Genomic DNA, 27,674 nt, shown 5'->3' on the forward strand with positions numbered 1-27,674 from the left:
ACCCGTAATGCAATAAATTCACTGCCGCTAGTTCAATTTTAGTTTCCCCGACGCTAAAAACTAGTACCTCTCACTCGTCCCACTGTGCCTCCGTTTCCGAAGGGCGAGCTCTCGATGAAGATCTCCGAAAAGAAACACCCACGAAAAAGAAAATAAAGTGTCATTAATGGAGTTCGCCTGTTGGAAAATTTTTGCTCCTTGAAAATATCAGTTTAAACCATTGAAAAAGGCCCCTGAACGGGCCAAAAATATTCACCATGGAAGGCACGGGCGACATGCTAACGATTAATAACTTTTTCGAGAATGATATGCTGGATGTAAGTATGCAATACGGTTTTGAAATGCGGCTGAAAATTTAGAATTCAGATCTTCCATGAAAGCAGACAGATGTGGAAAATCGACTCTGCGTCCGCTGTCTCTCGCTTCATCGACCGAATTTGACAGTTCTAATTGTTTTGTGCAATTTGTTGATATTTACATTCGTTCGTCATATGGTGGAAAAAAAAAAAACATGATGTGTTTATATATGTATACAACAAAAGCTCTACATTTTCAGCCGCTGCAAAACATTTTTCTTTATTTTAAGTTTACGATAATAATACTATGCTACCATTTTACTAGTTTGATGTAAGTGACCTGAATTCAACCATCCAATACTAAGCCAAACAATCCGCGCGAACACGGCGAGGCAGCATCCCTTCCGTCGTTGCCGCAATTTCGCGCTCTTCCTCATTTTTGAGTTGCTAAAACAAACATATATAAAACCTACCGCAAACTACTACCACATTACGCGAAAAAAAACGAGCAATTTTGACCAAAAACCAAGACCAACTATCGACACTGAGCGAAAGCGATGAGTACCTCTTCTGCTACTACTGTTATTCCTACAACTACTGCTACTATTTTTCAGCAAAAGATTTATTTTGTACAAACAATTTTCGTGTAACTCACCGTTATAGTTGTATTACCTGTTACCTGTTTACCTTCCTTTCTTTTCTAGATCTTTACGTTCTCTTTTTCCAGTTTTTCGAATCTAGAGTAGAGACAAGATTTTTACTTTCAGTTTCTCTTTTAGTTCTGTCCAGCCACATAAGGTTTTGTGTAAGATCGCTTGTTATACATGTTTGTTTAACTTCTCTGTGTTGTGCACCGATAAGAATGAAACTAACGCTGTGTCAAACAATATTTTTCAGGGGAGCAGTGGTTTAGAGTTTCCCGATTTAGATTTCATTTACGCAGATGCGGACACGCACGCCAACGAGATCGCGGAGCTGTACAGCTACACCGAACAGCCTGAGTTCCAGCACAATGTAAAGGTAACGACGATGAAGTTTAAATGGTGGAAGAAGTGGTGGTTATGTCCATAAAGGTTGAGATGGTTCATCGTACATTCTTTCCAATATGATATAGGCTTTCGAAGATCAAATGGAGTACTACAAACTGCCACCCAGCTGGCAGAAGCTGACGGTTAAAGAGCAGCGTGGAATTATACTAAAATTGCTCGATCAGTTGGACATGTCGAAGAAAAGCCTCCGCATGAAGGCTGCTCGATGCATTCTTTATCTGGCCCAAGGATGTTGGGCCGAAGTTCAGTGCGACCAAGAGCAGCAAACCCTGGCTCGGAACAACGTGATGCTTCTATACGATGCAGGCGTATTCGGGGCGTTCGTTGAATTGCTGAATCTGGAAATTGAGTATGACAAATGAATCGTTATTTTGGACTAGAAATATGATTGATAAATATATTTGAATTGCAGCAATTCGTCAACGGCTAGCATTGCCATTCGCAAGGTCGCTGTTTCGTTGGCGGATTCCGTCGATCTGAGGGTTATTCTATCTGTGCTGTATATTATCACCGAAGTCATGCGAGCCGAGAAAGAGAGCGGAAACGAAGAGTGCTCCAAATTGGTGGCCAACTTTACCAATGAGATAAGTAAGTTACCTTTGAATGATTTTGCCACGAATGACAAATGCAAAGCGATTGTGCTAAAGACAACCATTAGCGGCCAAGCTGTAGGAAATATTGTGTAAATTAGTTTATTCTTGACTATTGGTGTGAAAACAATTCCAATGTTCAAAAATCATTTTTCTCTATATTTCCATTTTCAAGGAAATGACTTTAAAAATCGAATATTTGCCCAAAACCTGCTTTTTTACTGTAGAAGGTTTGATTTTGATTTCTTTATCAAAATGTTATTGTAGAAAGTCACTTGTTTTTGTATTATTAGATATTGTTATTGGAATTAAAAATATCTTCCGCACATCTTAGGTTTAAACCAAATTTATTGCCCGTTAAAGTTATATGAGGGGCTTATCGGACGTTGAACGACGTATACGTCGTTTGTGATTCAAAGAAACTCATTGGAAGCCGGAATTTAGAGATCGAGATTGGTTGATACGCACTGTTATTGTAATTATACCACTATTTATATATAACCAAATCTTAAACGAATTTGATTTCCAGCTTGAAGTTATACGCTTTACGACTACTGAATTAAAAATATATGAAATAATATTGTATTGCTATTAGGAACAGTAATCCCGGTTGTTTTAATAACAAAACATCAAGAATAAACAACCTCAATGGACTCGAGTAGATCTCTATCCGACGCATCCGGTGGAAACGAGTATTTGTGTTGTTTGTAAGACAGCGGATGGAACGAATGATGTTGCATGCGACAAATGTGATCGATGGTGGTGTTTCCGATGTGCTAGAGTCGATGCAACTGTAGCGAAGCAAGATTGGATTTGTCCGCGTTGTTCACCACCGCCTATGCCAGTTTCGATGCGAACGACTACGTCAAGTCGGAAGGCAGATTTGCAAGAGGTCAAGAGCACTTTGGTTAGCAGGAGGTTTAGGTACACGTGTAGTAAAAGCTACTCATAGCCTAGCCGAACAGCAGGAATTGGAGCAGAAGCAGTTGGAGTTGGAACCGAGACAATTAGCGCTGCAGAAAAAGCATACCCAGGAGAAAAACGAGTTGGAGCAGTCGCTTGCTGATGAAGCTACTAGCCACAGTACGAAGAGAAGTATCGTCGAGATTGAATCTCGAGATCGCATAAGGCAGTTCCAAGACTGGGTTGACAAGCACACCAACGCGAAGCAGAAATCCACCAAGCAACCTTCGTGTGCTTCGATGTTTCATCCAATCCCGCATAACGGCATAGGAATAACGAAAAATAAAACCGATGCTGACGATACACGGTTATTCGATGAAAATGTGAACGTAAATCCAGCCATAGGTGACGCAGTCATCTTGTTGGAAGATGAATTGCGAGAATGTCGGTTACAGATGCAACGAACGATTGATTCGTTTCGTGCAAGAAAAGAGCCAGTGCATGTTGATTATTGCGTACCACATGCGCTACCTCCACGCCAGCCAGAGTCCCGCCCGATTTTTGAGCAGACGCATAATCCATTCGCGCGCTCGAACTACGGCGGAGTTGCAGGAATATCGCCTATCTCACCAACGTATCCTGAAGAGTATAATTTCAGAAGACCTTCAGCAGAGCAGCTGGCTGCTAGGCATGTAATGCCCCGAGATTTACCAGACTTTTCAGGTGATCCTGAGGAGTGGGCATTTTTTTACAGTAGCTTCTGTCATACTTCGGTTGCTTGCGGATTCAGCAACGCGGAGAATCTCGCACGTTTGCAACGTTGCTTGAAGGGAAATGCTCTCAAATCTGTGCGATACTATTTGCTCTCACCTGAATCTGCGCCGGAAGTAATCGAGACGCTTAGAACCTTGTTTGGTCGCCCGGAAGTTATAATAAACAATTTGATCCAAAATGTCCACGAAACTCCAGCTCCAAAACCAGAAAAGCTGGAAATACTGATCGACTTAGGAATGTCTGTACGGAATTTAACACAACATCTTGTCGCATCAGGGCAGCAAGCACATCTTTCGAACCCGGTGTTGCTTCAAGAGCTTGTTGGAAAGTTGCCCGCCAACATAAAACTTCAGTGGGCGCAACATATTATGTTCCAGCAAGAAGCGAATTTGCAAATGTTCAGCAATTTTATGACAACGGTGGTCGAATCCGTGAGCAAGGTGGTCACCTATACATGTGCCCAACATTCGATGTGGCATCAATGGATGCCAATATTTCCACCACCAGCTGTGCCACTTGCGGAGAGCAACATGAGGGGAAATCCTACAGTGCGACTAAGCATAAATGTCCATATTGCGAGGGATTCCCACACGAGCTCTCAGCTTGTGAAACTTACAAGAGTCGCTGAGATAAACAGAAGCGCTCTTTGAAGGAACGCTCGAAGCGCACTTTTGCGGAAATTTTGAAGGGCGCTCCTCCACTGGCTCAAGAACAACAACCAATCAACACACATAATGTTTTCGCTACGTTGCCAGTTGACGAAATAGAAGCGGACACAGCTAGCGGGGGCACAACGGTTATTTTCCAAGGGAATCCCCGGCGCAAAAATGTGACCACTCTCAAAGTTCAAGGACAAGTCCCTCCGGTGTTAGCTTGCCTAAAAAATCGAGTGCAGCGGACAAGCAAAATCAGGTTCCTCCTGGTTTCCGTGGAAATAGTTCACCTTCGAACGACCCTGCACTCGAGGGGACATCAAAAACCCCAACTGTCCCTATTTTTCCGTCCAGCTCAACTTTCCAATCGGGATTTATAAAGTTGTCTGACCTTTTGGATCAAATCTTCAAGTGTTTGAATATTTCCGAGTCCATCAGAACAATTGTCATCTCAATGCTTCCAGTATAAAAGACAATTTTGCAACAATTGATGCAAACATGGCCCCTCCTAGCAATGATTATCTCTCTTGATGTCTAAAACAAATAGAGAGGTCGGAGATATCACCGTTTTACAGTGGAATTGTCGTAGTCTTATCCCTAAATTGGATAAATTCAAATTTTTAATTCATAAGTTCAATTGTGATGTTTTTACTCTGTCCGAAACTTGGCTTTCTTCGCGAGATGATCTATCTTTCCACGATTTTGATATTATACGCTTGGGGTGCTATTGGGGATCAATAAGTGCCACTCATTTTTTTCAAATTAACCTTCAACCTATTGGAGGGATCGAAGCTGTTGCTTGTCATGCAAACATCAGAGGCAAAGACCTCTGTATTGGCCTCCGAAAGCTGCGGTTAGCCGCAAGCAACTTGTTGACATGTGCTCACTCCTTCCTGAGCCACGATTGATCTTGGGAGACTTCAACTATCACGGAACTGCCTGGGGGGAACAGTACGACGACAATCGTTCACTGTTGATATATGACCTTTGTAACAGCTTCAATATGACCGTTTTGAATACTGGGGAAACAACACGTGTACCTAAACCTCCTGCTAACCCAAGTGCTCTTGACCTCTTGCTTTGCTCGAATTCACTATCGTTAGATTGCAAGTGGAATGTAATCCAGAACCCCAACGGATCACTTACCAATCAAAATTTCCATCACCATTGGTTACAATTCTTCTGAATCTATAAACATGGCATATGACCTCACAAGACACATTGACTGGAAAAAATATGCGGACGCGATTACTCTAGCCATTAATTCCAGAGATGGTTTGCCTCCATTGGAAGAGTATAACTTCCTTAATTAATTTTTCCCCTTTTCGTTACAGCCTATCCCATCGGTGACGAGCTACTCTCGGTGAAGCTACTGGGCATGATTACAAAATTTTGCAGTGGCTTAGCACCGCATTTTCCCATGAAAAAGGTGCTCTTGCTTCTGTGGAAGGTGTCTCTTGTATCTCTGGGTGGAATGGATACATTGAAAGACCTTAAAGGTTTGTGACGAATGATGCTAAAATTCAGTTCCTTGTAAACGAATTGGAAACATTTTTTTTCTCAGATCAATACCGCACCGCTCATGGTCTTCCCCAGAGCAAGGAAGACACGCTCGAGATTTCTAAAATCATGCGAGCCAGCTCGCCACCCATCACGGCGCCCTCGAATGAGGACAATCAGAATCCGAAGCGGAGCAAGCCCTTCCGAAGAGTATGTACGAACACTACTAGTCAGTTACAAGAGGTAGTAAAGCTTTCTTGAGTATTATTTTTTTCCTCCTTTTTCAAATCCCTTACTCTTTTCAATATTGCAAATTGATTTATTCTTTTCAAATTTTTATTTTCGAACAACTTAAACAACAAAAATCAATCTCGCTCACACGTTTTTTATGACTCCTACAATTTTGATCAATCATTTCAAGTTTCTTTTTCCAAAAACCAAAAATCAGAAAACGTAAAATAGGCAACGGTCGGAAGTGACGCGCGAACAATGCAAAAACATCTTCCACCGAGACAGAACCGAAAAAAAATAACAGAAAACAACAGCGACAGCGAACCAATCTCTGCCTTATGCTTCTCAGTAAAATCATTCCGTTTTTTTACACACCGTCGTAATTAATTTTGTTCTCAAGTTTTGATTTGTCTTGTCTTTTTTACCCATCACACTCAGGAGAGCCTTTTTGCTACCTTTTTTTAAACAGTAATGCGTCCCGCAAGGGACGAATCGATGATGAATGGGCGCATAAAGCCAGATATGCTTTACCTTGTTTGTAGCCGTATAAATTGGAAATATTGCTTGCCTGTAATTGTGTACATAATTACTGTTTCTGCGCATTTGCACTTTCCCAACACATTCATCACCGTTCGTATCTCAAGTAGTGTAATTGCAAGCCCAGTGGAATGTTCTATTAGCTCGCTCTATCTCTCTAGCTTTTACTGCCTTGCCAATGTAGTATTGTTGCAGTTATCGATTGCATCTTCAGGCAAACATCACATTATGTTCACAGCTATCGCGTATCATTAGCTATCGATGATCATCCTTTCAGTGAATGTGAATTTTTTGGAATCATGATAAAGTTTCATCACCAAGCTCTCTTTATCTCTTCTCCCATGTTTCACTCATAATCGGTTTCCGTTGATGTTCTGTTGCTGTCATTGGTTTTTAAGTTTAGATGAAAAAGAAACAGCTTTTTGTTCAGTTGTGTTTGCTGTTCACTGTTGGTTACTATGTATTATTTCTAATAATACTATAACAATGACTACTACTATCGCTACCAAAATGGCCTCACAGCCATCATACTGCTGATGCATTCCTGTATAGTGGACATTTCCAACTAGAACTTTTGAATAATCCCGAACCGATCTTCTCTTTCTCTCACCAGAAAACAATCGTAGATTAAATATTACACCAGCCTTATAACAAAAACACTTTTCGACATGCCAGCCAACGTTAGTGCGCCACTATGATACTGTTCTATAGTTCGAATCAAGCCAAAACTCTGAATATTCCTGATGCCGTTCACCCGAATCCTATAACCTGATAGAAAAATGAGGATAAAGAAAAATTGGTCACACACTAAAAATTTGTAACTTGCTTTGTCCTAGTATCATGATGCATAGCTCTCCGATGATACCCCTTAGTCCAGCTATACTCAACCTTAATTTTATATGTGTAACAATCACGAAAACTTAAGAAATCATATAGGAAACATGAGATAAGAGCAACGAAGTTTAACACATTACACATCCACACATTAGTTAGTTGTCTAGTTAAGTGGTTTCAGTAGATTAAATATCTAAAAAATACATTTAATCCGATCATTAGGGCTAAACGGACAATGTGGATAGAGATAATATTCTATTCATTGAGTATAAACAAGCCATTCTCGATTTCAAAATTCATCAGTCATCTAGCTAACGACCAGACGGCAACGAGTCTTTCGAATAAGCAAGGCCGAGTGTTTAGTTGAGTTTTCCAAATTAGTCTTTTTCAAGACTAGAGGCGAATGAACTGATGAATTTAAAAGGCTCTATACTTCAAAACATCATAATCATCATCATCATCCAAGTGGTCTCGCTCCAGCTATCAAACAGCAGTCTTTCTCAATGCTGTATCACACACAATGGTTTGGTTCGATTCTAAGGAAGAATGTAGGACAGATATCGTACTGTATTATGCAATTTTGTTCGGTGGGGGCATCGCGTCGATTTGCATGCCGTCTGGTGAAGAGTGCTTCTGTATTTTGCATCACATCATATTTGAAACTGTTCCGGGCTGTAAGTTTGAAATTTTTGGACCAAGAGCGTTACGTTTGAGGTGCAATGCTTGGAACATTAACACCTTTTGTCAGTTGAACAAAGTGGTATGTCAGTTACTTCATTCGAAAGTTAAAAGGTGTATGAGTAATGCTGTTTACTAATTGGCCCACAAACTAGTTTCAATATCTCCAAACTGCCTCGAAAGCGAACTAATGAAATCACAAAAATCTCTAAATATGATTACTTGAATATTTAGTCTATCTTAGTAAAGATTTTTCGATGCATGTCGTTGCTTGACAGCCAAAGATCTCTAAATATTGTGCTCGCCCTGGCCAATCTCTGTATCTATTTTACTACTGCGTTGAACAATTCGCCACAGAATGCATCTTCAGAATATGCAAGAATCAAACATAGTGTAGAGCGAAAACAAAGAAGAATAGAAATATTAATTAGGAGGTACGTCGTCGATTTGGAAACCGTGGATGTTGTACGAATTGTTGATTTTATGCGTCATGCGTTATCAAATAGATAACGGTAGTGTGTTACAAATATATAATCGCCTGGAACCTCACTGCATGTAGTACGGGAAAAATGCTGCGATATGCGTTACGTGTATTGTTCTCGCGAGAAGATGAATGAATCATGATTCAATCATTTTCAGCTGCGTGTTCAAAACAACACAAACCCATCGTTCTTTTTCGGGGCGGGAGTTACTTTAAAAAATATGTGAATTCAGAAGTGTGTTTGGATTTATTAGTGTAATGATGTTGTTTTGAATTGTAGAGGGTTTAAGCTTTCTTAGTTTATTTCTTATTTATTCGTTTAGTCTTGAAAAAGATAAATTTATTATTACAACCCGGCCTTGAGAAATACTATTTGGAAACCCTTGCTGCTTGGATGACTGATTTGTGATTTTTTCAATCGATCATTCAACTTTCGTGATTTCATTGTTTTCGGATTTTAAGTGACGTAAGGTATTGGCCAACGTTGAGGAGCTGTGTTCTTCGGTGAAAAACTGAAGTTGAAGTTTTGTTTCGATGATATTGCTTTCGCCTCCACAGCCACCACATAATAGGTTCGGTTCGGGTTTTCTGTTTGCGTTCTGCGTCTACTGAGATGTTTCGTTCTGCGTTGGAGATGTAAATTTGCTAGGAGACACTGAAAAACTACATAGATATTTCAGAAGTATTCAGTATTTCAGTTTCAGTGCTCTAGACAGCCAGCAATCAACGGTATGTGTTGATGCTTAGCATTAATTTGACAATCTACTCAAATTGCTTCGCGGATCGTTCGCGCTCCTCACTCAGTGTGTAGTGGGCAAGAATATCAGGAAAAAATGAAAAATGATTTTTTTTTGTTTTTTCAAGAATATTCTGGAATAACACAATTTTTTGCTAACCAACTCAACAGCAAATCCAATTGACCTTATCAACCAAATTTCATTTGGTTCCTAGAAAGTTCTTGTAGGACCTTCCCACACAGAGATATTTCAGTTTGAATGAAAAATTACCTTCGTGTTTGATGATGAATCTATCTATCTATCTATCTATATATATATCAGGGCTCTGCATAGTCATAATCAACTGAGGATAGTCAGCTGACTAACTGACTATATCCATAGTCAGTTAGTAATGACTTTTGGCTTCTTCACGCGGATTCTCCGCCAAAACGACTGAACAGTCAGTCGGGCGTTTAGTCGCTATCTCCCTCTACCGACTCGACTATATCATTTCATTCTTCCCAGTCAAATTGTCCTCATTGCATTTTGAAGTGACTCCCCCCAAAACGAATTCATTCCTCTCTTTTCTCTCCCATGTACATGTGCATGCATCGATGTTTGAGTTCAATATGGTTTGACATACGCTACAGGTGAGCTAGATTCTTTTGTATCGTACACGAAAATTACTCACACGTATAAAATAACGTGCAGTGTGTGTGCGCTATTTTGCACGCCTAATACTAACGCGAGGACTTGATAAATGTCTAAGTTCGTTGGTTTGAGTTCACGATGGGTAAACAATAAACCGTCCATTGATGGGGTAACTTCTTTTTTGTATCAGAAATCATGTTTTCGTTTTTCTTTATATGGACGTAAAAATAAGATTGCGTACGCGGGTATGAATTAGTGTCAGGGGGAAATGGAAGAGTGAATTGAAGTCAGTCGAATGAAGAGGCAAATTTGTATTCATTAGTCGAGTCAGTTAAAATAACCACGGCTGGCCTAGTTCACCAGTCAACCTCGCTAGTCAACGCTAGTCAATTAATTTTCTAGTCAAGTCACTTTTTGTTAGCGGCGACAGCCGAAGCAATTCTAGTCGAAGCGAAGCTGCTGAGAGTGGAGTTGGTTCTCATTTTTCACCTTCGAAGATTTCGTTCCCTGATATATATAAAAATGGATTTCTGTCTGTCTGATTCTTGTGGACTCGGAAACTACTGAACCGATCGACATGAAAATTGGTATTTAGCGGTTTTTGGGGTCGGGGAAGGTTTTTATGATAGTTTGAGACCCCTCCCCCTCTCTAAGGGGGGGCTGTCATACAAATGAAACACAAATTTCTACATTACTCTAGAATTAATCAAGAAAATGCAAATTAGGCATCTTGAGGTTTTAGGGTGCAATGAATGATTCTATGGTGGTTAGATACTCTTCCCCCTTTCTTAGGAGGGGGCTGCCATACAAATGAAACACAAATTTCTGCATTACTCGAGAATTACTCAAGCAAACGAAACCAAATTTGGCATGTTAAGGTTTTAGGGTACAATAAATGTTTTTACGGTGATTAGATACTCCTCCCCCCTCTCTAAGGGGGGGGGCTGCCATACAAATGAAACACAACTTTCTACATTACTCGAGAATTAATCCATACAAATGCCATACAAATGAAACAGAAATTTCTGCATTACTCGAGAATGGGTCAAGCAAATGAAACCAAATTTGGCATATGGAGGTTTTAGGGTACAATAAATGTTTCTATGGTGGTTAGAAATTCCACCCCCTCTCTAAGGGGGGGCTGCCATACAATTGAAACACAAATTCAAACGAAACGAAAACCAAACGAAACCAAATTAAGTATATGGGGGTTTTAGGGCGCAATAAATGTTTTCACGGTGATTAGGCACTCCACCCCCTATCTAAGGATGGAACTCCGCCTGCGAATGACGGATCTCAATAATTGCATGTCCGAATAATAACCTGAAATTATTGAGAAACCAGAGCAGTGGGTCCAAAGCCCCAGAAAAGGAGGATGGTTGTAATAGCTGTTATCCATGGTTATTATGGAAAGGAAGTAATGGATAACCCCTAAACCAAGGTGTGAAGCGACCCGTGCCGAGGGATGAATGGTAGGGGGGGTTCCAAACCTTGCCGTTAACGGAGCCTGTGGAGCACCAGGGCACCCTCCACAGTATCGTCTGCCCTTGCTGCATTAAGCCGGTCACTGATGCAGTGGACCTTCTTTACCACGAGACTCGTGGGACTTCTATGAATAATCCACATCCAAATGAACAAAACGAGCGGTCGAAAATAACGCAGAACACTAAGGTTCTGCAAACAAATCTCCATCACGCTAAAGCAGCGTCTAGCGTGCTGTCTAGGAGGTTTATTGAAGACGCTATGGATTTAGCTTTAATTCAAGAGCCTTGGGTCCACAAAGGAAGAATACTTGGTATTCATACTGGTTCATGCAAGTTATTCTACGACGACAAGCATGACTCCCCAAGAACTGCTGTTCTAGTAAAAGCAAATATTAATTGCTTTCCTATAACAGAGTTCATTCAAAGGGACATCGTCGCGATCAGAGTTGAGATACCAACCGCCAAGGGAAGATCCGACATAATAATTGCGTCGGCTTATTTCCCTGGTGACGTACCTGAGGCACCTCCCCAAGAGGTTGCGGCGTTCGTAAATTATTGCAGAGAAATCAAAAAAGACTTCATCATCGGTTGTGATGCCAACGCTCATCACACTTTGTGGGGTAGTACTGACATAAACAGTCGAGGTGACTGTCTTTTAGAATTTCTCTCTTCAAACAACATTGACATTGCCAATATAGGCAATGAACCAACGTTTATAAACGCTATCAGACAATAAGTCCTGGACCTAACACTGTGCAGTCCGGTAATTTCTTCGAAAATACACAACTGGCACGTTTCGGAAGAGGCGTCTTTGTCTGATCACAGACACATTATCTTCGAATGGGATGGTGGCTTGACAGTACAGAGAGAATATCGTGATCTAAGAAAAACCAACTGGGAACGATATTCACTTGAACTCGAGTCAGAAACTCTTAACACAAGAATAAGGTCGATTCAACAGCTCGAGTCAACTTCAAAAGAATTAAATGATACGATAGTTTCAGTCTACAACAGTAATTGTCCACTTAAGAGAGTTTCTTCGACAAGAAACGTTCCATGGTGGAACAAAAGGCTCGAGCGGCTACGTAAAACAGCGCGGAAGCTGTTCAACAGAGCTAAAATTAATTCGGATTGGTCTCAATATAGGAGCGCCCTAACCGAATATAACAGAGAACTAAGACGATCTAAACGAAAATCTTGGGTAAATAACTGCGAAAGCATTGAAAGTACCCCAATCGTTGCAAGACTAAGCAAGACTCTTGCAAAAGACCACTCGAACGGGCTAGGTTCCCTCAAAAAGGACGACGGTTCGTTCACAAAATCTCCCTCAGAAGTATTAGACTTACTGATGAAAACTCACTTCCCGGGATCTACATCGGTTCATTCTGATACCAGTCCTAGCTATAACCGCGACATGAAATGCTCTCGAAGGTATTCTCAAAGTGCAAAGTATGTCGCAAAGATAGTTGCTGGAATGGTTTTCACGAAGGCCAGAGTAGAAAGCGTGGTGAGATCCTTTCAACCATACAAATCCGCAGGTGCAGATGGAATTTTTCCAGCCCTGATTCAAAAAGGAGAATCTAAGCTGATTCCATCTCTAATCGAGATTTTTAAGGCAAGTCTGATACTAGAGCACATTCCTTCCACATGGAGACTCGTTAAAGTGGTCTTCATTCCAAAAGCTGGGAAACGTGATAAATCACTCCCAAAATCATTCAGACCAATTAATTTATCATCAATACTGCTGAAAACTATGGAAAAAGTATTATATGAATACATAAAGTCTGTATTCATGCCCAAATGCCCTTTATCTAAATTCCAGTTTGCCTATCAATCAGGCAAATCCACAGTCACAGCGTTACACACACTTGTGACTAAAATTGAAAAATCTCTTTCGTCAAAAGAAACTGCATTATGTGCGTTTCTTGATATCGAAGGGGCTTTCGACAATGCTTCTTATGTATCAATGGCACAGGCTATGAGAAGAAGACATTTCGATGACTGCATAGTCGAATGGATCAAAGGCATGCTCACAAATAGACAAATCACCTCGGAGCTGGGTGGGTCGTCGACATCTGTGATTGCAACGAAAGGTTGCCCACAAGGAGGGGTTCTATCACCTCTACTTTGGTCACTGGTGGTTGACGACCTTCTGATTAGTTTGGAGGCGAATGGTTTCGAAACCGTGAGTTTTGCTGATGATTTAGTCATAATGGTACGTGGCAAATTCGACGATGTGATATCGAGCAGGATGCAGATGGCCTTAAACCTTACACAGTCATGGTGTATCAAAGAAGGTCTGAGCATAAATCCCTCAAAAACAACAATTGTTCCTTTCACCAAAATGAAGAAACTGCATCTGCAGACTCTAAATCTTGAAGGAGAGGAAATAAAATTCAGCGTTTCAGTGAAATATCTAGGCGTAATCCTAGACGCTAAACTAAACTGGAACGCACACTTAGATGCAATTATCAGTAAGGCCAACATTGCCCTATGGACATGTTCTAAAATGATAGGCAGAACATGGGGCCTTAAACCAAAAATGGTTATGTGGGTCTATACAGCAATTGTGCGGCCTAGGATAACCTATGCCTCATTAGTATGGTGGTCAAAGACTAAGGAGACTGTAGCTACAAAAAAGCTAAACAAACTCCAACGACTGGCATGCGTCGCTGTAACAGGAGCAATGCGAAGCACACCCTCAAAGGCATTGGAGGCTATCCTTCACTTGTTACCTTTGGGTCAACATGTTCAGCTGGAGGCTAATAGAAGCGCTCTAAAGCTAAAAAGATATAAAAAATATTAGACGGGAACAAAACTGGTCACTTGAGCATCCTGAATCTTGGACCAACCTCAGAGATGAACAGCGATTGGATGGAACCAAGGACCAATTATGACATTCCATACAGAGTGATCGAACTTTCCCGTTCAGTATGGGATGAGGGTGGTCCCGATGTTCGTAATGGTTCAATCCTGTTCTATACCGATGGGTCGAAAATGGGTAACAGAACAGGTGCTGGAGTGTATGGTCCCAGAATAAAAATTTCTGTAGCTATGGGGAACTGGCCAACAGTTTTCCAGGCAGAAGTAGCTGCATAGAATGTATAAATGTCTGCCTTGAAAGAAATTATAGACATGCTAACATTTGCATCTTCTCAGACAGTCAAGCAGCACTTAAAGCCCTCAATGCTTTCAAGTGCTATTCAAAAATTGTCTGGGAATGCATTTGCCTCTTACGACAACTGTGTCAGAGAAGTTCGGTACAACTATACTGGATTCCTGGCCATTGCGGTATAGAGGGAAATGAACAAGCAGATGAACTCGCAAGACGCGGCTCAAGCTCACCCTTCACTGGTCCAGAACCATTCTGTGGAATTTCTGAATGTGTGTTGAAGAGTGAGCTGAAGAAATGGGAAGACCGGGAAGTAATGGCCAACTGGATGGCTGTATTACGCCGTATCACGCCGAGTATTAAAATTACTCAACAATTGCTGAGTCTTAATAAGAAAGACTTCAGCACATTCACTGGTCTTATAACAGGACACTGTCCGAGTAAATACCATCTCAAAAACATAGGTTTAGTGCAAGATGATATTTGTCGCTTTTGTAATGCCGAAAGCGAAACCTCGGAACATTTGCTCTGCAAATGCGTAGCACTAACAAGACGCAGACTTCAACACCTTGATAAGGCTATTCTGGAGCCCAAGGAAGTTTGGTCTGTGTCGCCGATCAGGACTATAAATTTTATCTAACAGATTATTCCTGATTGGCACCTATATCGCTATAGCTTTCAGTCTACTTCTTCATCAATAAGCAGTAGATAAGCTTGAAGCGTAGTGGGGCATACCACAATAGCTCAAACTAAGCTATAGCTTTCAGTCTACTTCTTCATCAATAAGCAGTAGATAAGCTTGAAGCGTAGTGGGGCATACCACAATAGCTCAAACTAATGGACGCAGTGGTTCACACCCCAACAAGGGAAAAAAAATCTAAGGATGACCTGCCATACAAATGAAAAACCAATTTCTGCAAGACTCGAAAACTAAAGAAAATATCAAATTTGGCATGCGAAGGTTTTAGGGGACACAAAACGTTTCTATGGCGAATAGACACTCCTCACGTCTCTCTGATGGGGCATAATTCAAGAACTAATCAAGCAAACGGAACTAAATTTGGCATGTGGTTGTTTTATGGGGAAGAAACATTTCTAAGGTGGTTCTCCTCTCTCTAGAGGGAGTCTCTCATACAAATGGAACACAAATTTCTGCATAACTCGAGAACTAATCAAGCAAACGAAACCAAATTTGGCATGTAGAGGTTTTAGGATGCAATAATTGTTTCTATGGTGGTTCGACACGAGAGGGTGGGAAGCCTCTTGGGGTGGGCTGTCATACAAATGAACAACAAATTTCTGCATAACTCGAAAACTAATCAAGCAAATGGAGCCAAATTTGGCATGTGAAGATTTCGGGGGCACGAAACGTTTCTATGGTGAATAGACACTCCTTCCCTCTCTCTAAGGGGAGAAGAGGGGAAAGGTCTGTATATCGTATTTTTAGTATCAAACATTTATTCCATGTAACGGAGAAACATGTTATTTGCAATTGGTTGAAAAATCTTGAACGAGAATTGTGTCTGAAAATAATCTGATATTATAATGATGAGTTTTGGTAGAAGTACTAGGATTTTTTTAGTAAAAGATAAATTCAACGGGGTCGATTAGAAGATCAATCAATGAACAGTTCTGCGATTGGACTCATGAACTAGCGTTTAGTAAAAAAAACGTGAATGTTTGAAGATATTGATAACAAAAAACAAATTTTGGGCGGGACGAAGTTTGCCGGGTCAACTAGTAATTCAATAAATAACCATCGCACCGCAAATCGAAAGGCAGTTTTGAAAACTCTAATAAATTCTGCACAAGGATAATTTGATACTTTAACGAAAAAAAAATATTAAAATTTGTTGCATCGATTTAAAAAAAGGGCCAAAAGCAGGATTTTTATAATGCTTTACAAAATTCACTGTAATTCTGCAAATATCGCAGTAAGTTGTTCGCAGGCAAATTTTCAGAATAGTGTATTCCCTAAACATCTGTGAACGTTTCATATTTATACGTTCAGCCGTTTTTTCTAGCCAAATTATGGAATAAATTAGAGGAGCATTTAATCGTATCAGAAGCACAAAATCCTACGCGACTCTCAGAACGAACGGTTCATAACTTTCGTTTTCATGCGTTTTTAGATACAAATATTGTAAGGAGTGATGATACTCACACATATTCAAACGCATTTCCACACATACACGCACTCTTCACCCACAAACTCATAAATAAATGCTCCTCTTATTTACTCCAAACTTTGAAAACGTACGGCTGAACGTATAAATATGAAACGTTCACTGATGTTTAGGGAATATACTATTCCAAAAATTTGCCTGCAAACATTAGAACTTACTGCGATATGTACAGAATTAGTGGATTTTGTTAAGCATTATAAAAATCCAGTTTTTGGCACTTTTTTTAAATCGATGCAACAAATTTAAATAATTTTTTTTTCGTTAAAGTATCAAATTATTTTTGTGCAGAATTTATTGGAGTTTCGCAAAACCTTTCGATTTGCGGTGCGATGGTTGTTTATTGAATTATTCATCATCAAAGACGAAGGGGTAATTTTTCATTCAAACTGAAATATCTCGGTGTGGGAAGGTCCTACAGGAACGGTGTTGGAACCAAATAAAAACTGGTTGATAAGGTTAATCGTATTTGCTGTTGAGTTGGTTAGCAAAAAACTGTGTTAGTCCAGAATATTCTTGAAAAAACAAAGAAAAATCTATGTTTCATTTCTTCCCGATATTGTTGCCCAGTGCACCTACACACACCAAGATAAAAATAGGTACGTAGAATATTATAATACCTGGAAGTTGTAGCTTCAAAATGATGCCCATCGATATGCGTTTGAATTTTCACGAAGTTACAGCATATCAAAAATCACTTAAAATTTCCGACTTCGCATTCTGTGCCTCTAATTTATTTGTCGGGTGTAGTTAATATACAGTTCTATAAAATAACGGTAGTAGTTTTTTATGAAATAGACCAGAAATTGAGAAAAGTTTTTAAATATGCAAGGTAATCTTTTTTATGCCTATCTTCCACTAGTATTGTTTCCAACACCGCTGCTCTAGACCTTGTTATCTCTTGGAATCATGACTTCGAATTAACTTTGATATTCTCGTATGACTTTTCGGAACTTTCAGGCCTATGTCATTCTGGGCCTATAATCACTTGTGAGTGGAAATAAAACACTTGCATTCTGGTCAAAGTCTGGACAAAGAATGAAAATTGTATCACGTCTGTTTATCCTAGTACATAACGGTTACTAGGGACTCGGTGCTACTAGCAGTGAACTACTAAAATCGGAGGATAGTCTCCCAACACTCAGCCCTTCATGCCCTAGTTTTGCGAACGCACTCTGAGTGGTATTCAACTTTACACGTAACATATATATATATATATATATATATATATATATATATAATAGCCTGGTGTTTGAAGAACTTTTCATAAGGGGGAGTAGGGTTTGAGGTGATAGGAATTTATTGAACTCGTTTGGAACTATTGCACAACAACACCTCAAGTATCATAATGGCGCCAAACACTCATTCAGTAGAAAACAATAATTCAAGTTTAAAAAAACGCTCATATGCTACAAAACTTGTACAGAGTAAACTTTATCACATAGGCTACAAATAATATGAATGTTGCACATCGCATCAAACAAATAAAATAGTTAATGCTTGTATTGGATACCACCTATTTAGAGTAAAGACTTGTTGTCTGTAATCATTCTCAACTGCATTCAATGTAATTATTACTGTTCATAAACATGTATATACCATAAGAACATACCGATATATTATTGTTCTATGTAACCACCATATCATAATCTCCTGAAAACGGAATCCAAGTCCAAGTGCGTTACTAATTATTTTCGGATTTCATGAAAACCATTGCCATTGTCATCGTCGTCGTCGTCGTCATCGTTGGGCTTCCTGTAGAGTCTCATCAAACAAAGCTCGCTAGACGAACAGGAGCAACTTGGGCTCGAAATGGAGACACCTTCGACGGAAAATGAGGAAGAGCTATCGGAGTACTTCCGCCAGTACGAGGACCCGGTTAACAATGCCAGCGAATCGAGCGCGGATGCTACCGATGAGAATAGTACGTTGGGAGATACTATACTGAACGAGTTGAAAACGGTATAAATTTTACCTTTCCATTCCAGATGACACGACACCGCCAGCGGAAAGTCAGGAACAGCAGGAGCAGCTAAGCAATAAGTTACCCTGGGCTCCGAAGATTCGCCGGAAGGATATTGACATTTTTTTGAATAATTCACGGGGCAAATTTATCGGGTATATTCTGAAGGATGACCAAAAGACGCTCGCTGGTCTGCCACAACCGATTCAGGAGGGTTTCCACACGTTGGAGAAGGTATGTGTATAATGGGTAACGATCATTACGCTGGATTTTTTCGTTCATGTTTTAATGAAACTGATTTCAATGACATCTCTCATCGAGCGGTCTGGCATTGCATAGTATTTAGAAATCATAAAAATTTAACAGAAGAAATAAGTTCGAAGGCCCAATTGTTAGATTTTTCTAAGAGATCGGCTTAATTTGCTCGTATGTTCATGATTTGCACCTGTGGAGCGAAAACCAAGAGTTTTTGTCACAGACAAGACGATGGATTCAATCTTATGCAAAGAAAAATGCGTGCGCTGCTCTTCTTTGAAGCATACAAATTACCTTTGAAGTTTTAACTTGATTTGGCGTGTTGAAACTATAGCCGAGATGTTGTTCAGTGGTATCGTGATAATCTGGTGGATTCTTGAAAAACGAAAAAAAATCAATTTCGTCCAACAGCCCCAATTCTGCTCAATAGACAAATGTAGGGCAGTTAAAAAGAGGCAGCTTATAAAGGCTGGTAAAACGGTTCGGCACACTACACAGATTTTCGGACAAACTTGCCAACGAGGTTTATACTCTAGGTGTGCAACCTTTGATGGCGGGTACCACAAGGAAAGTGGGTGGCTATATCAGAAGTGAAGAGAAATAATATTTGATATTTTTCTTTGCTTTTATTGAATAACTTTTTCCGTATGTCTTTCCATCGATATAACGGATCTTTCATTAAGGACTTTAACTTAAAAAACACAGTTTTTTTAGATATTGAGTTCAAATTTATTCTGGTTGTAGTTGTAGAACAGGTGGTGAAATAGTACGATCATTTCACGGTGAACTAGATTGCGTACAATCAACTCAAAAATCGTGGTGAATAGAATTATTTTGTTCACGTTCACGTTGATATTAAAAGTTCGGCAGTAAACGTGAAGTAAATAAACATCAATCTTCAATAAAGTAATTCGGATAAAATATACAATTGTTCACAAATCAACGAAGTTTTTCAACCCGCTCATCCGATTGAATTAAATTGCATCCATATCAAAATGTTCATTGAAAACTTGATGTTCGAGCCGTTCGCCGCGAATAATTTTATCTCAGTGCATCAACAAACGCACCCCGCTGAATTTATCAACACATCGCTGCACGCAGTAGCAACTTGAAAGCGAGAAACGGCAGCCGCACGAGACGATTTCCTCTTCGTCTCGTGCGGCTGCCGTTTCTCGCCAGTAGCCATTTTTAGATTCTTCACTGTGCTTCCGATGCGTATAGACGTGAATTTTAAACAATCAAATATTCAAATGTAATTTTAGAGAAATATAGTTTAGAAACTAGAAAAGAAAGTTATTTTCCATCATGATGTGCGATTCCGTGATTCCGTATTAAGTTCCGTGGTATAAATTAACGAAAAATGTTAAGTGTGAAAAATTACAGTCCACTCGTTAATTAAGCACTTGAGAATTGCTAAACATATCCTTTTACAGTTCACGGTGAAATAATTTTCAGAATGTCTTGGGACATTCGAACGTGAACATGAACGGGGAAATATTTTGACGTCTATACTCACCACTGTTTTCACGTTCACGTTCACGTTCACCGAAGTCGGTGAACTATGGTGAGTTCACCAACATCTCGATTCCACGGCAGAAATTCAGAATCGTTGTGAAATATAAAATTAATCCACTTTTATCAATATGAATTGTGTTTAAACATGTTTTTCAAGTAGAAAATGTTTATTCTTATCGTTTCAAGATGTTTTCCTCGCGTTTTATAGATGGACTGATGAATTATTAACAAAAAGTGTTTGTCCGCGTTCACGTTCACGGGAACCTTAAACCTACCTTAAGAAGGCAACTTCATTATAAACCATAATTGTCGTCTTTATAGCCGTATAGTATGATCCGATGCGATAAGTACAACACAAGATATGTTTAAGTGTTGCCATATATTGACAATATACGACATTTCTTTTTCCCCAACCCAATATTACAAACCTGTTCATATTCCCCCCACTATATGTCCATGCGGGTAATCATCGAAAAAATGGTTACTTATCGGTCTGTTTTTATTTTAGTGAAAGCATTGAGAAACATACGAAAAACAGTATTGAAATGCAAGAAACTGCATTTAATTAAGGAGAAACATGAGTTTCGAAAGATATAATTGAAGTTAAGTTATTGTTACTTAAACAAAACCGCAACAGAATATAAACGATACTAAAGTGCTGTCGCCGGCCACTGAAATACTATGCGCACGTAACCACAGTGGTGTCGCCGGACGTCAAAGTGTTAATATACCTCTTTATTCCGCGTGGCGAGTGACGTGTGTTCGCGATAGCGAACGGATTTCCCAATAAAAATTAGAAGTTGTGAGAGTAAAATGTTTCAGTAATTTTCCGATGCAAGTAAGAAGCACGCTTGAAAAACATGTTCTAATATGTAACACTCAACAACCTCGCGTGGACAGAATGAGAACGACGAAACTAGCGAGACACAACCAACACAACTACAGGAGTGATGCTGATTGGTGAGCGCAAATACTGCACAATTGAAATACGAGCGCAAAATTTTTCCTCATTCAAGTTTTAAATTCCATGAGTGATACATATCCCAAGTGAAATATACCAAGCGAATAAAACCTTAAATTTAGTAGAGCTCATTTTATGTAGCTTTCTTTTCCAATGAGCATATTCCTTTACATACTATTATTCCAAGTGTGAAAATTTATCCGTTGGTACGACACCAACAACGTGAGATAGCGAAGTTTATCACATTATTTTGGAAGCCACCTTACTTTTGAGCTCCTACTTGACACCCGAGTCGATAACAAATGACACGACTTAAAATCTCACCTATTATCACGCCATTCGTCTAAGGGAATTCAGTGATTTAAGTCATCTCACGTCATTCGTCGCGCGGTTTAGAGTGAATTAGTTCAATCGGACTTCATTTACTTATGTCGCAGACGTCAAAATTTGAGCTTTTTGAGAACTGAAAAATCACCCAAGGAAATAGTAGGGGAGGACGGAGTAAGACATTTGAAATTCGATAATTATTTTTTTGACGTGGGACTACGTCTAACCGGAATATATGGAGGGTAAAATGAAAACCTAAACACAGAACATGCAGGAAAAAATGAAAGATTTCGAATGCTTATAGCTCGAACATTTCGTACTGGATAGGAGAGATGTTTGCATCACTTGATAGGGAATATTTCTACGCATCTATCGCAACTAACAAAATGTTGTTTTTCATTAGATAAACAATTGAATAACTGTAAAATATTAGGCGTTATCTAAACGCCCTAACTGCATCGTTTTGATTGGCCCGATTTACGGTTTCCCTAACACAGCCATCAAAACCAAGCAGCCTTGGGGAAATCGGCATTGCAAATACATGAAAGTAGGGGGACTTTTGTTCTCATCGAAAAATGTTCCCTAACACAGACTTTAAAACCAAGCAGCGAAATCGGCATTGCAAGCACACGAAAGAGCCTAGCGGCGAGTGAACTGAAAAGTTTAAACCCTCTTAAAGCCAAAAAGAAGAAAAAGAACACACGAAAGTAGGGGGAGCTTTTGTTCCCACCGAAATGTGTTCCCTAATAGAGATTTCTAAACCAAGGTGCCTGGAGAAATCGGTATTTCAAATTCATGCAAGTCGGGGGTATTTTTGTTCCGACTGGAATGTGTTTCCCTAACACAGACTTCAAATCCATGAAGCGTGGGGAAATCGGCATTGCGAATTCATACAAATCGGGGGTATTTTTGTTCCGATTGAAATGTGTTTCCCTAACACAGACTTCAAAACCGAGGTTTCTGGGGAAATCGGCTCTGCAAATAAATGCAAACTGCGAGTACTTTTGTCCTCGATTGCCTTTGTGCAGAGTGGAATATGTCTGTCCTAACATGATCTTCTAAACTTAGGAACCTGGGAAAATCGTGCAGCCACTAGAAGCGAATGAACTTCCCAGTTTCAAGCAAATTCGAGATTCGAGAAGTATGTACACTTTTGGGATGTAAACTTCAGAGGGAAATGTAAAATAAAATAATCGTTTGATAATTTTTTTTTGTCTTTATTGGAAAGATTTTCAGCCTTAGGCTGGTTCATCAAACGTTTGATAATTCTTCCGTACATATATTTTGTTCTAGTCATCATACCAAACGTAAAAGGTCCGTCATTAAAATTACTGGTAACGAAGAACAATCAATCACAATAAATGAATTGACTTTACACGGCATTTGTTCATTTTTTTCACTCACAGAGCAAATATATTGAACTCAATTGAATTTGGAAACTGTTTCATTCAATCAAGAATTTAATCAATACAAACGAATGATTGCTAAGCTAAGGTAGTTCCACGTGAACCTTGCGGTTATATCATAGATATAACCCACTAATTTTTTTTTCCATACCTTCATTGCTTCTCAGGCTCCCAAAAGGTCGATTTTCGGCCAAAAATTTGTTTTCGAGATGACACCAGATCTCGACGTTTCATGCATTTTAAAGTCATTTGGCATCGAAAAAAAAATTTCGATTTTCCAGATTTCCTTTATTCCCCCCCTGGCCGACAATCTCCCATGCAATGTTAAGACATATGGCATCAATTTTTTTTTTCGAAAACCACGATTTCCTGATTGATTTTTTTTTCGATTTTTCCGTTTTTAAAAAAACTCAAATTTTAACCGCTTTGTGCCACCTTCCCTTAACCCCAATTGAGCTGATATTTGGCATGGGGTGTTTTTTCGAGGCGGTGAACATTTTTTTTGAGGTAACTTTTTGAAATTAGAGATGACCCGTTTCATTGGCACCCTAACGTAATTTTGACGTAGGACTACGTCTTTCATTTCTATATAAGTTTCGAAAACGAAAGCGTTACGCCGGAGACCGAGATTTTGAGCGTTAATAGCTCCTAAACAACTGAACGAAATGGTATGATAAACACTTCATTCGAAAGATAAAATGTCTACGCGTTCTATACTTGTTACTTTCTGATCCAAAAACTTGTTTGAATAGTCTTAAAATTGCTTTCAAAACAGGCTATTGAAATCACCAATCGGTATATAAGCGAGCGCCGCTCGGAAATCTACTCAGTTCCAATTGAACAGCGATTGGAGCATGTTGCCGCTGTTGTGGTGAAGCTCTTCGTTTATCATGAAAGTGCGAATGAACGGTGTCACCAAGAGCCTGTTTGTGCACCTTAGGCCAGAACGGTTCCCCGGGAAGATCTCGAAGCAGCCGCTACACACACACACACACACATATACACGCGCGGAATTTTTTCCGTTTGGATGCCATTCAGCATCGAGAAAGATCCGGAAAATAATCTGCCAGTTCCTCTGGGAATTTAAAAATACATTCACGTGAAAGAGTTTATTTGAATGTTTTCTATCCATGTAACACTGTGACCAAATATGTTTCAATCAAGTGCTATTAACAGATGGTTATCGAGTTAGCATTAACCACTGGTGGGCTTCCAGTATCGAGGAAAATGTGGAAATATCTAATCGTTACTGAAAATAATCTGCCAGTTCCTCTGGGAATTTAAAATTACATTCATGTGAAAGAGTTTCTCTCAATGTTTTCTATCCATGTAACACTGTGACCAAATACATTTGATTTTGTGATTTTTCAATCAATCGCAATTAACAGAATAGCTTCTGAAGATTATTCTTCTCCATCAGTAGGATATTTCCGCACAGAAAAGCCGATCCTTCAGGAGAAGAGAAGGTGACCATCGAAGCAGCCGCTACACACACATATACACGCACGGAATTCTTTCCGTTTGGATGCCATTCAGCATCGAGAAAGATCCCGAAAATAATCTGCCAGTTCCTCTGGGAATTTAAAAATACATTCATGTGAAAGAGTTTATTTGAATGTTTTCTATCCATGTAACACTGTGACCAAATACATTTGATTTTGTGATTTTTCAATCAATCGCAATTAACAGAATAGCTTCTGAAGATTATTCTTCCCCATCAGTATGATATTTCCGTATCCAATATTGGATGCATAAAAACTTGTGCCTCCAACGTAACGCTCTCGTTTTCGAAGTCCCCCAAATATTCATTCATTCAGAATGAATTCAGATTCAACTTCAAACAAATGATCTCTAAATCAACGATAGTCCTACGTCACCCTTGCGGTTATACCATAGATATAACCCACTTCCTGTTTTTTCTGATAAATGTTCGTTTTCAATCTAATAGTAGCCAACAATCTTTCAATCTAGTAGTAGCCAAGTAGCGTCCTGGAGCGTTCGGAACCTACTTAACTAATTTTATCGTCTTTCCAATAAGCTGCAAATAGTAGGAAACTGCTCAATTCACAAGTCGAATTTTTGTACTCGCATGAATTTTGACGCTTCAAACGTTTCCGAGAAAGTCGTAAGCGAATGTTTTATTGTTCCATTGTTAGCGAATATCGGCGCCCATTGTACACTAAACTTTCCAAAACTCAAAATTTTGACCAAAGTATTACTCACACTGACTAATATGATCAACTTCTCAAAAATGAGAATTTCATCATTGATATACCAATGAGGTGATAAATCCACATGAAACTTCATGCGGGTTCATGAAAAAGTAAGACGAAAAAACGGCGAATGTCGTATCTTATTATTATTATTTCAATGTGAAAACCCTTACATTGAAAGTTATCACAGCAAAACCCGCAAGACTTTTCTTCACATTTGAGTTTATCATAAACCAATTTTTTTCCAGTCTCTAAGGGTGGGTTTAGCCTAGTGATATATTCATGTGAAGAAATATGATGAGATCTATAGAAATCGCATCAACCGTTTACACTAGCGTGAACTTCTATAATGAATATATTCATATTTTCGGTGAATTTATTCACCTAAAGTAGAACTGCATCCAACTTTAGTGATTTCTCACCAGTGAGCAATTCACAAGCGTTTACATATGCTGAATTTATTCAAGTTATATATACCTCGAATAAGTGTATCATATTTATTCTCACCCGTTTACACTTATTTTCACGGGAATAAATCCATCTATAGCTATAGATCTCCCTAATGTAAACCCGCCATAAGATCATATTCGTTTCCACGAGAGACCAAGGATGTATCAGCAGAAAATAATTGTTTTTCTAATTCAATATTGTTTATCCCTAATTGTTACGAACACAGCACATGTACATCAGCCTGGCAGACGTACAAATCAAAAAGGAGGAAGACATCACCCGCAATCCCATTTCCACTTCCGAAGGGGAAATCACGCAAACACCAACCGAAATACTCTATCAAGCAATACTCCCCAACCTTCCTCAATACATGATCTCGCTACTTAAGATACTGCTCGCCGCAGCGCCAACCTCGAAAGCCAAAACTGAAAGTATTAACATAATGGCCGACGTACTGCCAGAGGACATGCCGTAAGTTCAATACAGTGACCAACATTCGTCCATTTATAAACTGTCTCTTTCTCTCCTTCCCACGTCAGGATGACGGTGACACAGTCCACCAAGCTGGGCATCGACGTGAGCCGCCACAAGGAGATCACAGTGAAGGCCGTCTCCGCCATTTTACTGCTTTACCTGAAGCACTTCAAGATCAACCACATCTACCAGTTCGAGTTTATGTCTCAGCATCTGGTGTTTGCCAACTGTATTCCGCTGGTGTTGAAATTCTTCAACCAAAACATCATGAGCTACGTCGGCTCGAAGAATGTCATTCCGTTGATGGACTTTCCGTCGTGTGTGATCGGCGAGCAGCCCGAGATGACGTCCGAGTCGCTTATCATTGGCGATTCAGCCCCATACTCGTGGCGCAACGTGTTCTCGTGTATCAATTTGCTGCGCATTCTCAACAAACTGACCAAATGGAAGCACTCTCGCATCATGATGCTGGTGGTGTTCAAATCTTCCCCGATTCTCAAACGTACGCTCAAAGTGCGTCACGCTCTGATGCAGCTTTACGTTCTCAAACTGCTGAAAATGCAGACCAAGTATCTGGGCCGGCAGTGGCGCAAATCGAACATGAAAACCATTAGCGCCATCTACGCCAAAGTGAGACATCGACTGAATGACGATTGGGCATTCGGAAACGATCTGGACGCCAGACCGTGGGACTTCCAGGCCGAGGAGTGCGCACTGCGTAACTGTGTGGATCGGTTCAACAATCGACGATACCTTCAGGTGAATGCGCCGGATTTCATTGCCAGCGAATTTGACGACCCTGTTGAGAATGATACCGTCAACGGGGGTAGCAATGGGGGAAATGGCGGGAACGGGCGAAAGTCGGACGAAATTGAACTGAGCGAAGAGTTCAAGCAGAACTATGAACTTTGGCTGCAGCAGGAGGTTTACAATAACAACATCGACTGGGACTCGCTGATTTGCAATGAGGACTTCACATAGATTAGACTCGATCGATCGTCGAACCGGGTAAGTACCGTAACATGGAGGGACAGCATAGTGGATGACAAGATGTTTCGAACGTATCGACAAAGTGACAAGCGTGCTCAGCTTAGCAGGTAAACTATTTAACAAAAATGTAATAAACATTATTATGGAAGTTTTGTGGTTTTCTATTGATCTCCGAAAGCACTTTGGGTTTTTTCTTGATTCGCTATAATGTGAATCTTGACCTATGAACTAGCAAAAAAAATATAGGAGGTTGTGTCCAAGATACGACCGCACTGTTGACGTAGAACTACGCTGTTATTTTATATGGGTCGCTTGTTTATACCTTCGGATATTATTAATAATGCTGTGAAGTTTTAGAAACAACTGCTTAGTAGAATAATCTCTGAAATGGTTTTTCCATTGTAGAATCAGTTGACGATAATTGATTGATGATTCATTCTTGCCCTCG

At 39.8% G+C, this 27,674-nt stretch overlaps 2 protein-coding genes across 3 annotated transcripts; both read left to right on the forward strand.

Annotated features, from left to right (window-relative positions):
* The first annotated feature begins 133 nt into the window (after positions 1-133).
* Positions 134-27,374, forward strand: LOC129775026 (striatin-interacting protein 1). 2 transcript variants are annotated; one of them, XM_055779185.1, is made up of 10 exons: positions 134-317; positions 1,194-1,316; positions 1,411-1,694; positions 1,758-1,933; positions 5,600-5,764; positions 5,830-6,008; positions 18,434-18,596; positions 18,661-18,869; positions 25,989-26,233; positions 26,302-27,374. In XM_055779185.1, exons 1-10 carry the CDS (start codon positions 258-260, stop codon positions 27,215-27,217), a joined length of 2,520 nt encoding a protein of 839 aa, XP_055635160.1. In that variant the 5' UTR covers positions 134-257; the 3' UTR covers positions 27,218-27,374. The 2 variants fall into 2 exon arrangements, with proteins under 2 accessions (XP_055635160.1, XP_055635161.1); XM_055779186.1 differs by having other exon boundaries at positions 135-317; positions 5,830-5,975.
* LOC129775027 (uncharacterized) lies at positions 1,955-5,591 on the forward strand. Its single transcript, XM_055779187.1, has 2 exons — positions 1,955-2,410; positions 2,465-5,591. Exon 2 carries the CDS (start codon positions 3,138-3,140, stop codon positions 4,260-4,262), a length of 1,125 nt encoding a protein of 374 aa, XP_055635162.1. The 5' UTR covers positions 1,955-2,410; positions 2,465-3,137; the 3' UTR covers positions 4,263-5,591.
* Positions 27,375-27,674: the final 300 nt, after the last annotated feature.

Source organism: Toxorhynchites rutilus, chromosome 3, assembly GCF_029784135.1.
Source record: "Toxorhynchites rutilus septentrionalis strain SRP chromosome 3, ASM2978413v1, whole genome shotgun sequence".
NCBI lineage: Eukaryota > Metazoa > Arthropoda > Insecta > Diptera > Culicidae > Toxorhynchites > Toxorhynchites rutilus.

Coding starts and splice junctions, on each gene's coding strand:
- LOC129775026 (XM_055779185.1), top strand. CDS start 258: ATGGAAGGCACGGGCGACATGCTAACGATTAATAACTTTTTCGAGAAT. Junction 18,597..18,660: donor GGATGCTACCGATGAGAATA/GTACGTTGGGAG, acceptor TTTCCATTCCAG/ATGACACGACACCGCCAGCG. Junction 26,234..26,301: donor GTACTGCCAGAGGACATGCC/GTAAGTTCAATA, acceptor TTCCCACGTCAG/GATGACGGTGACACAGTCCA.
- LOC129775027 (XM_055779187.1), top strand. CDS start 3,138: ATGTTTCATCCAATCCCGCATAACGGCATAGGAATAACGAAAAATAAA.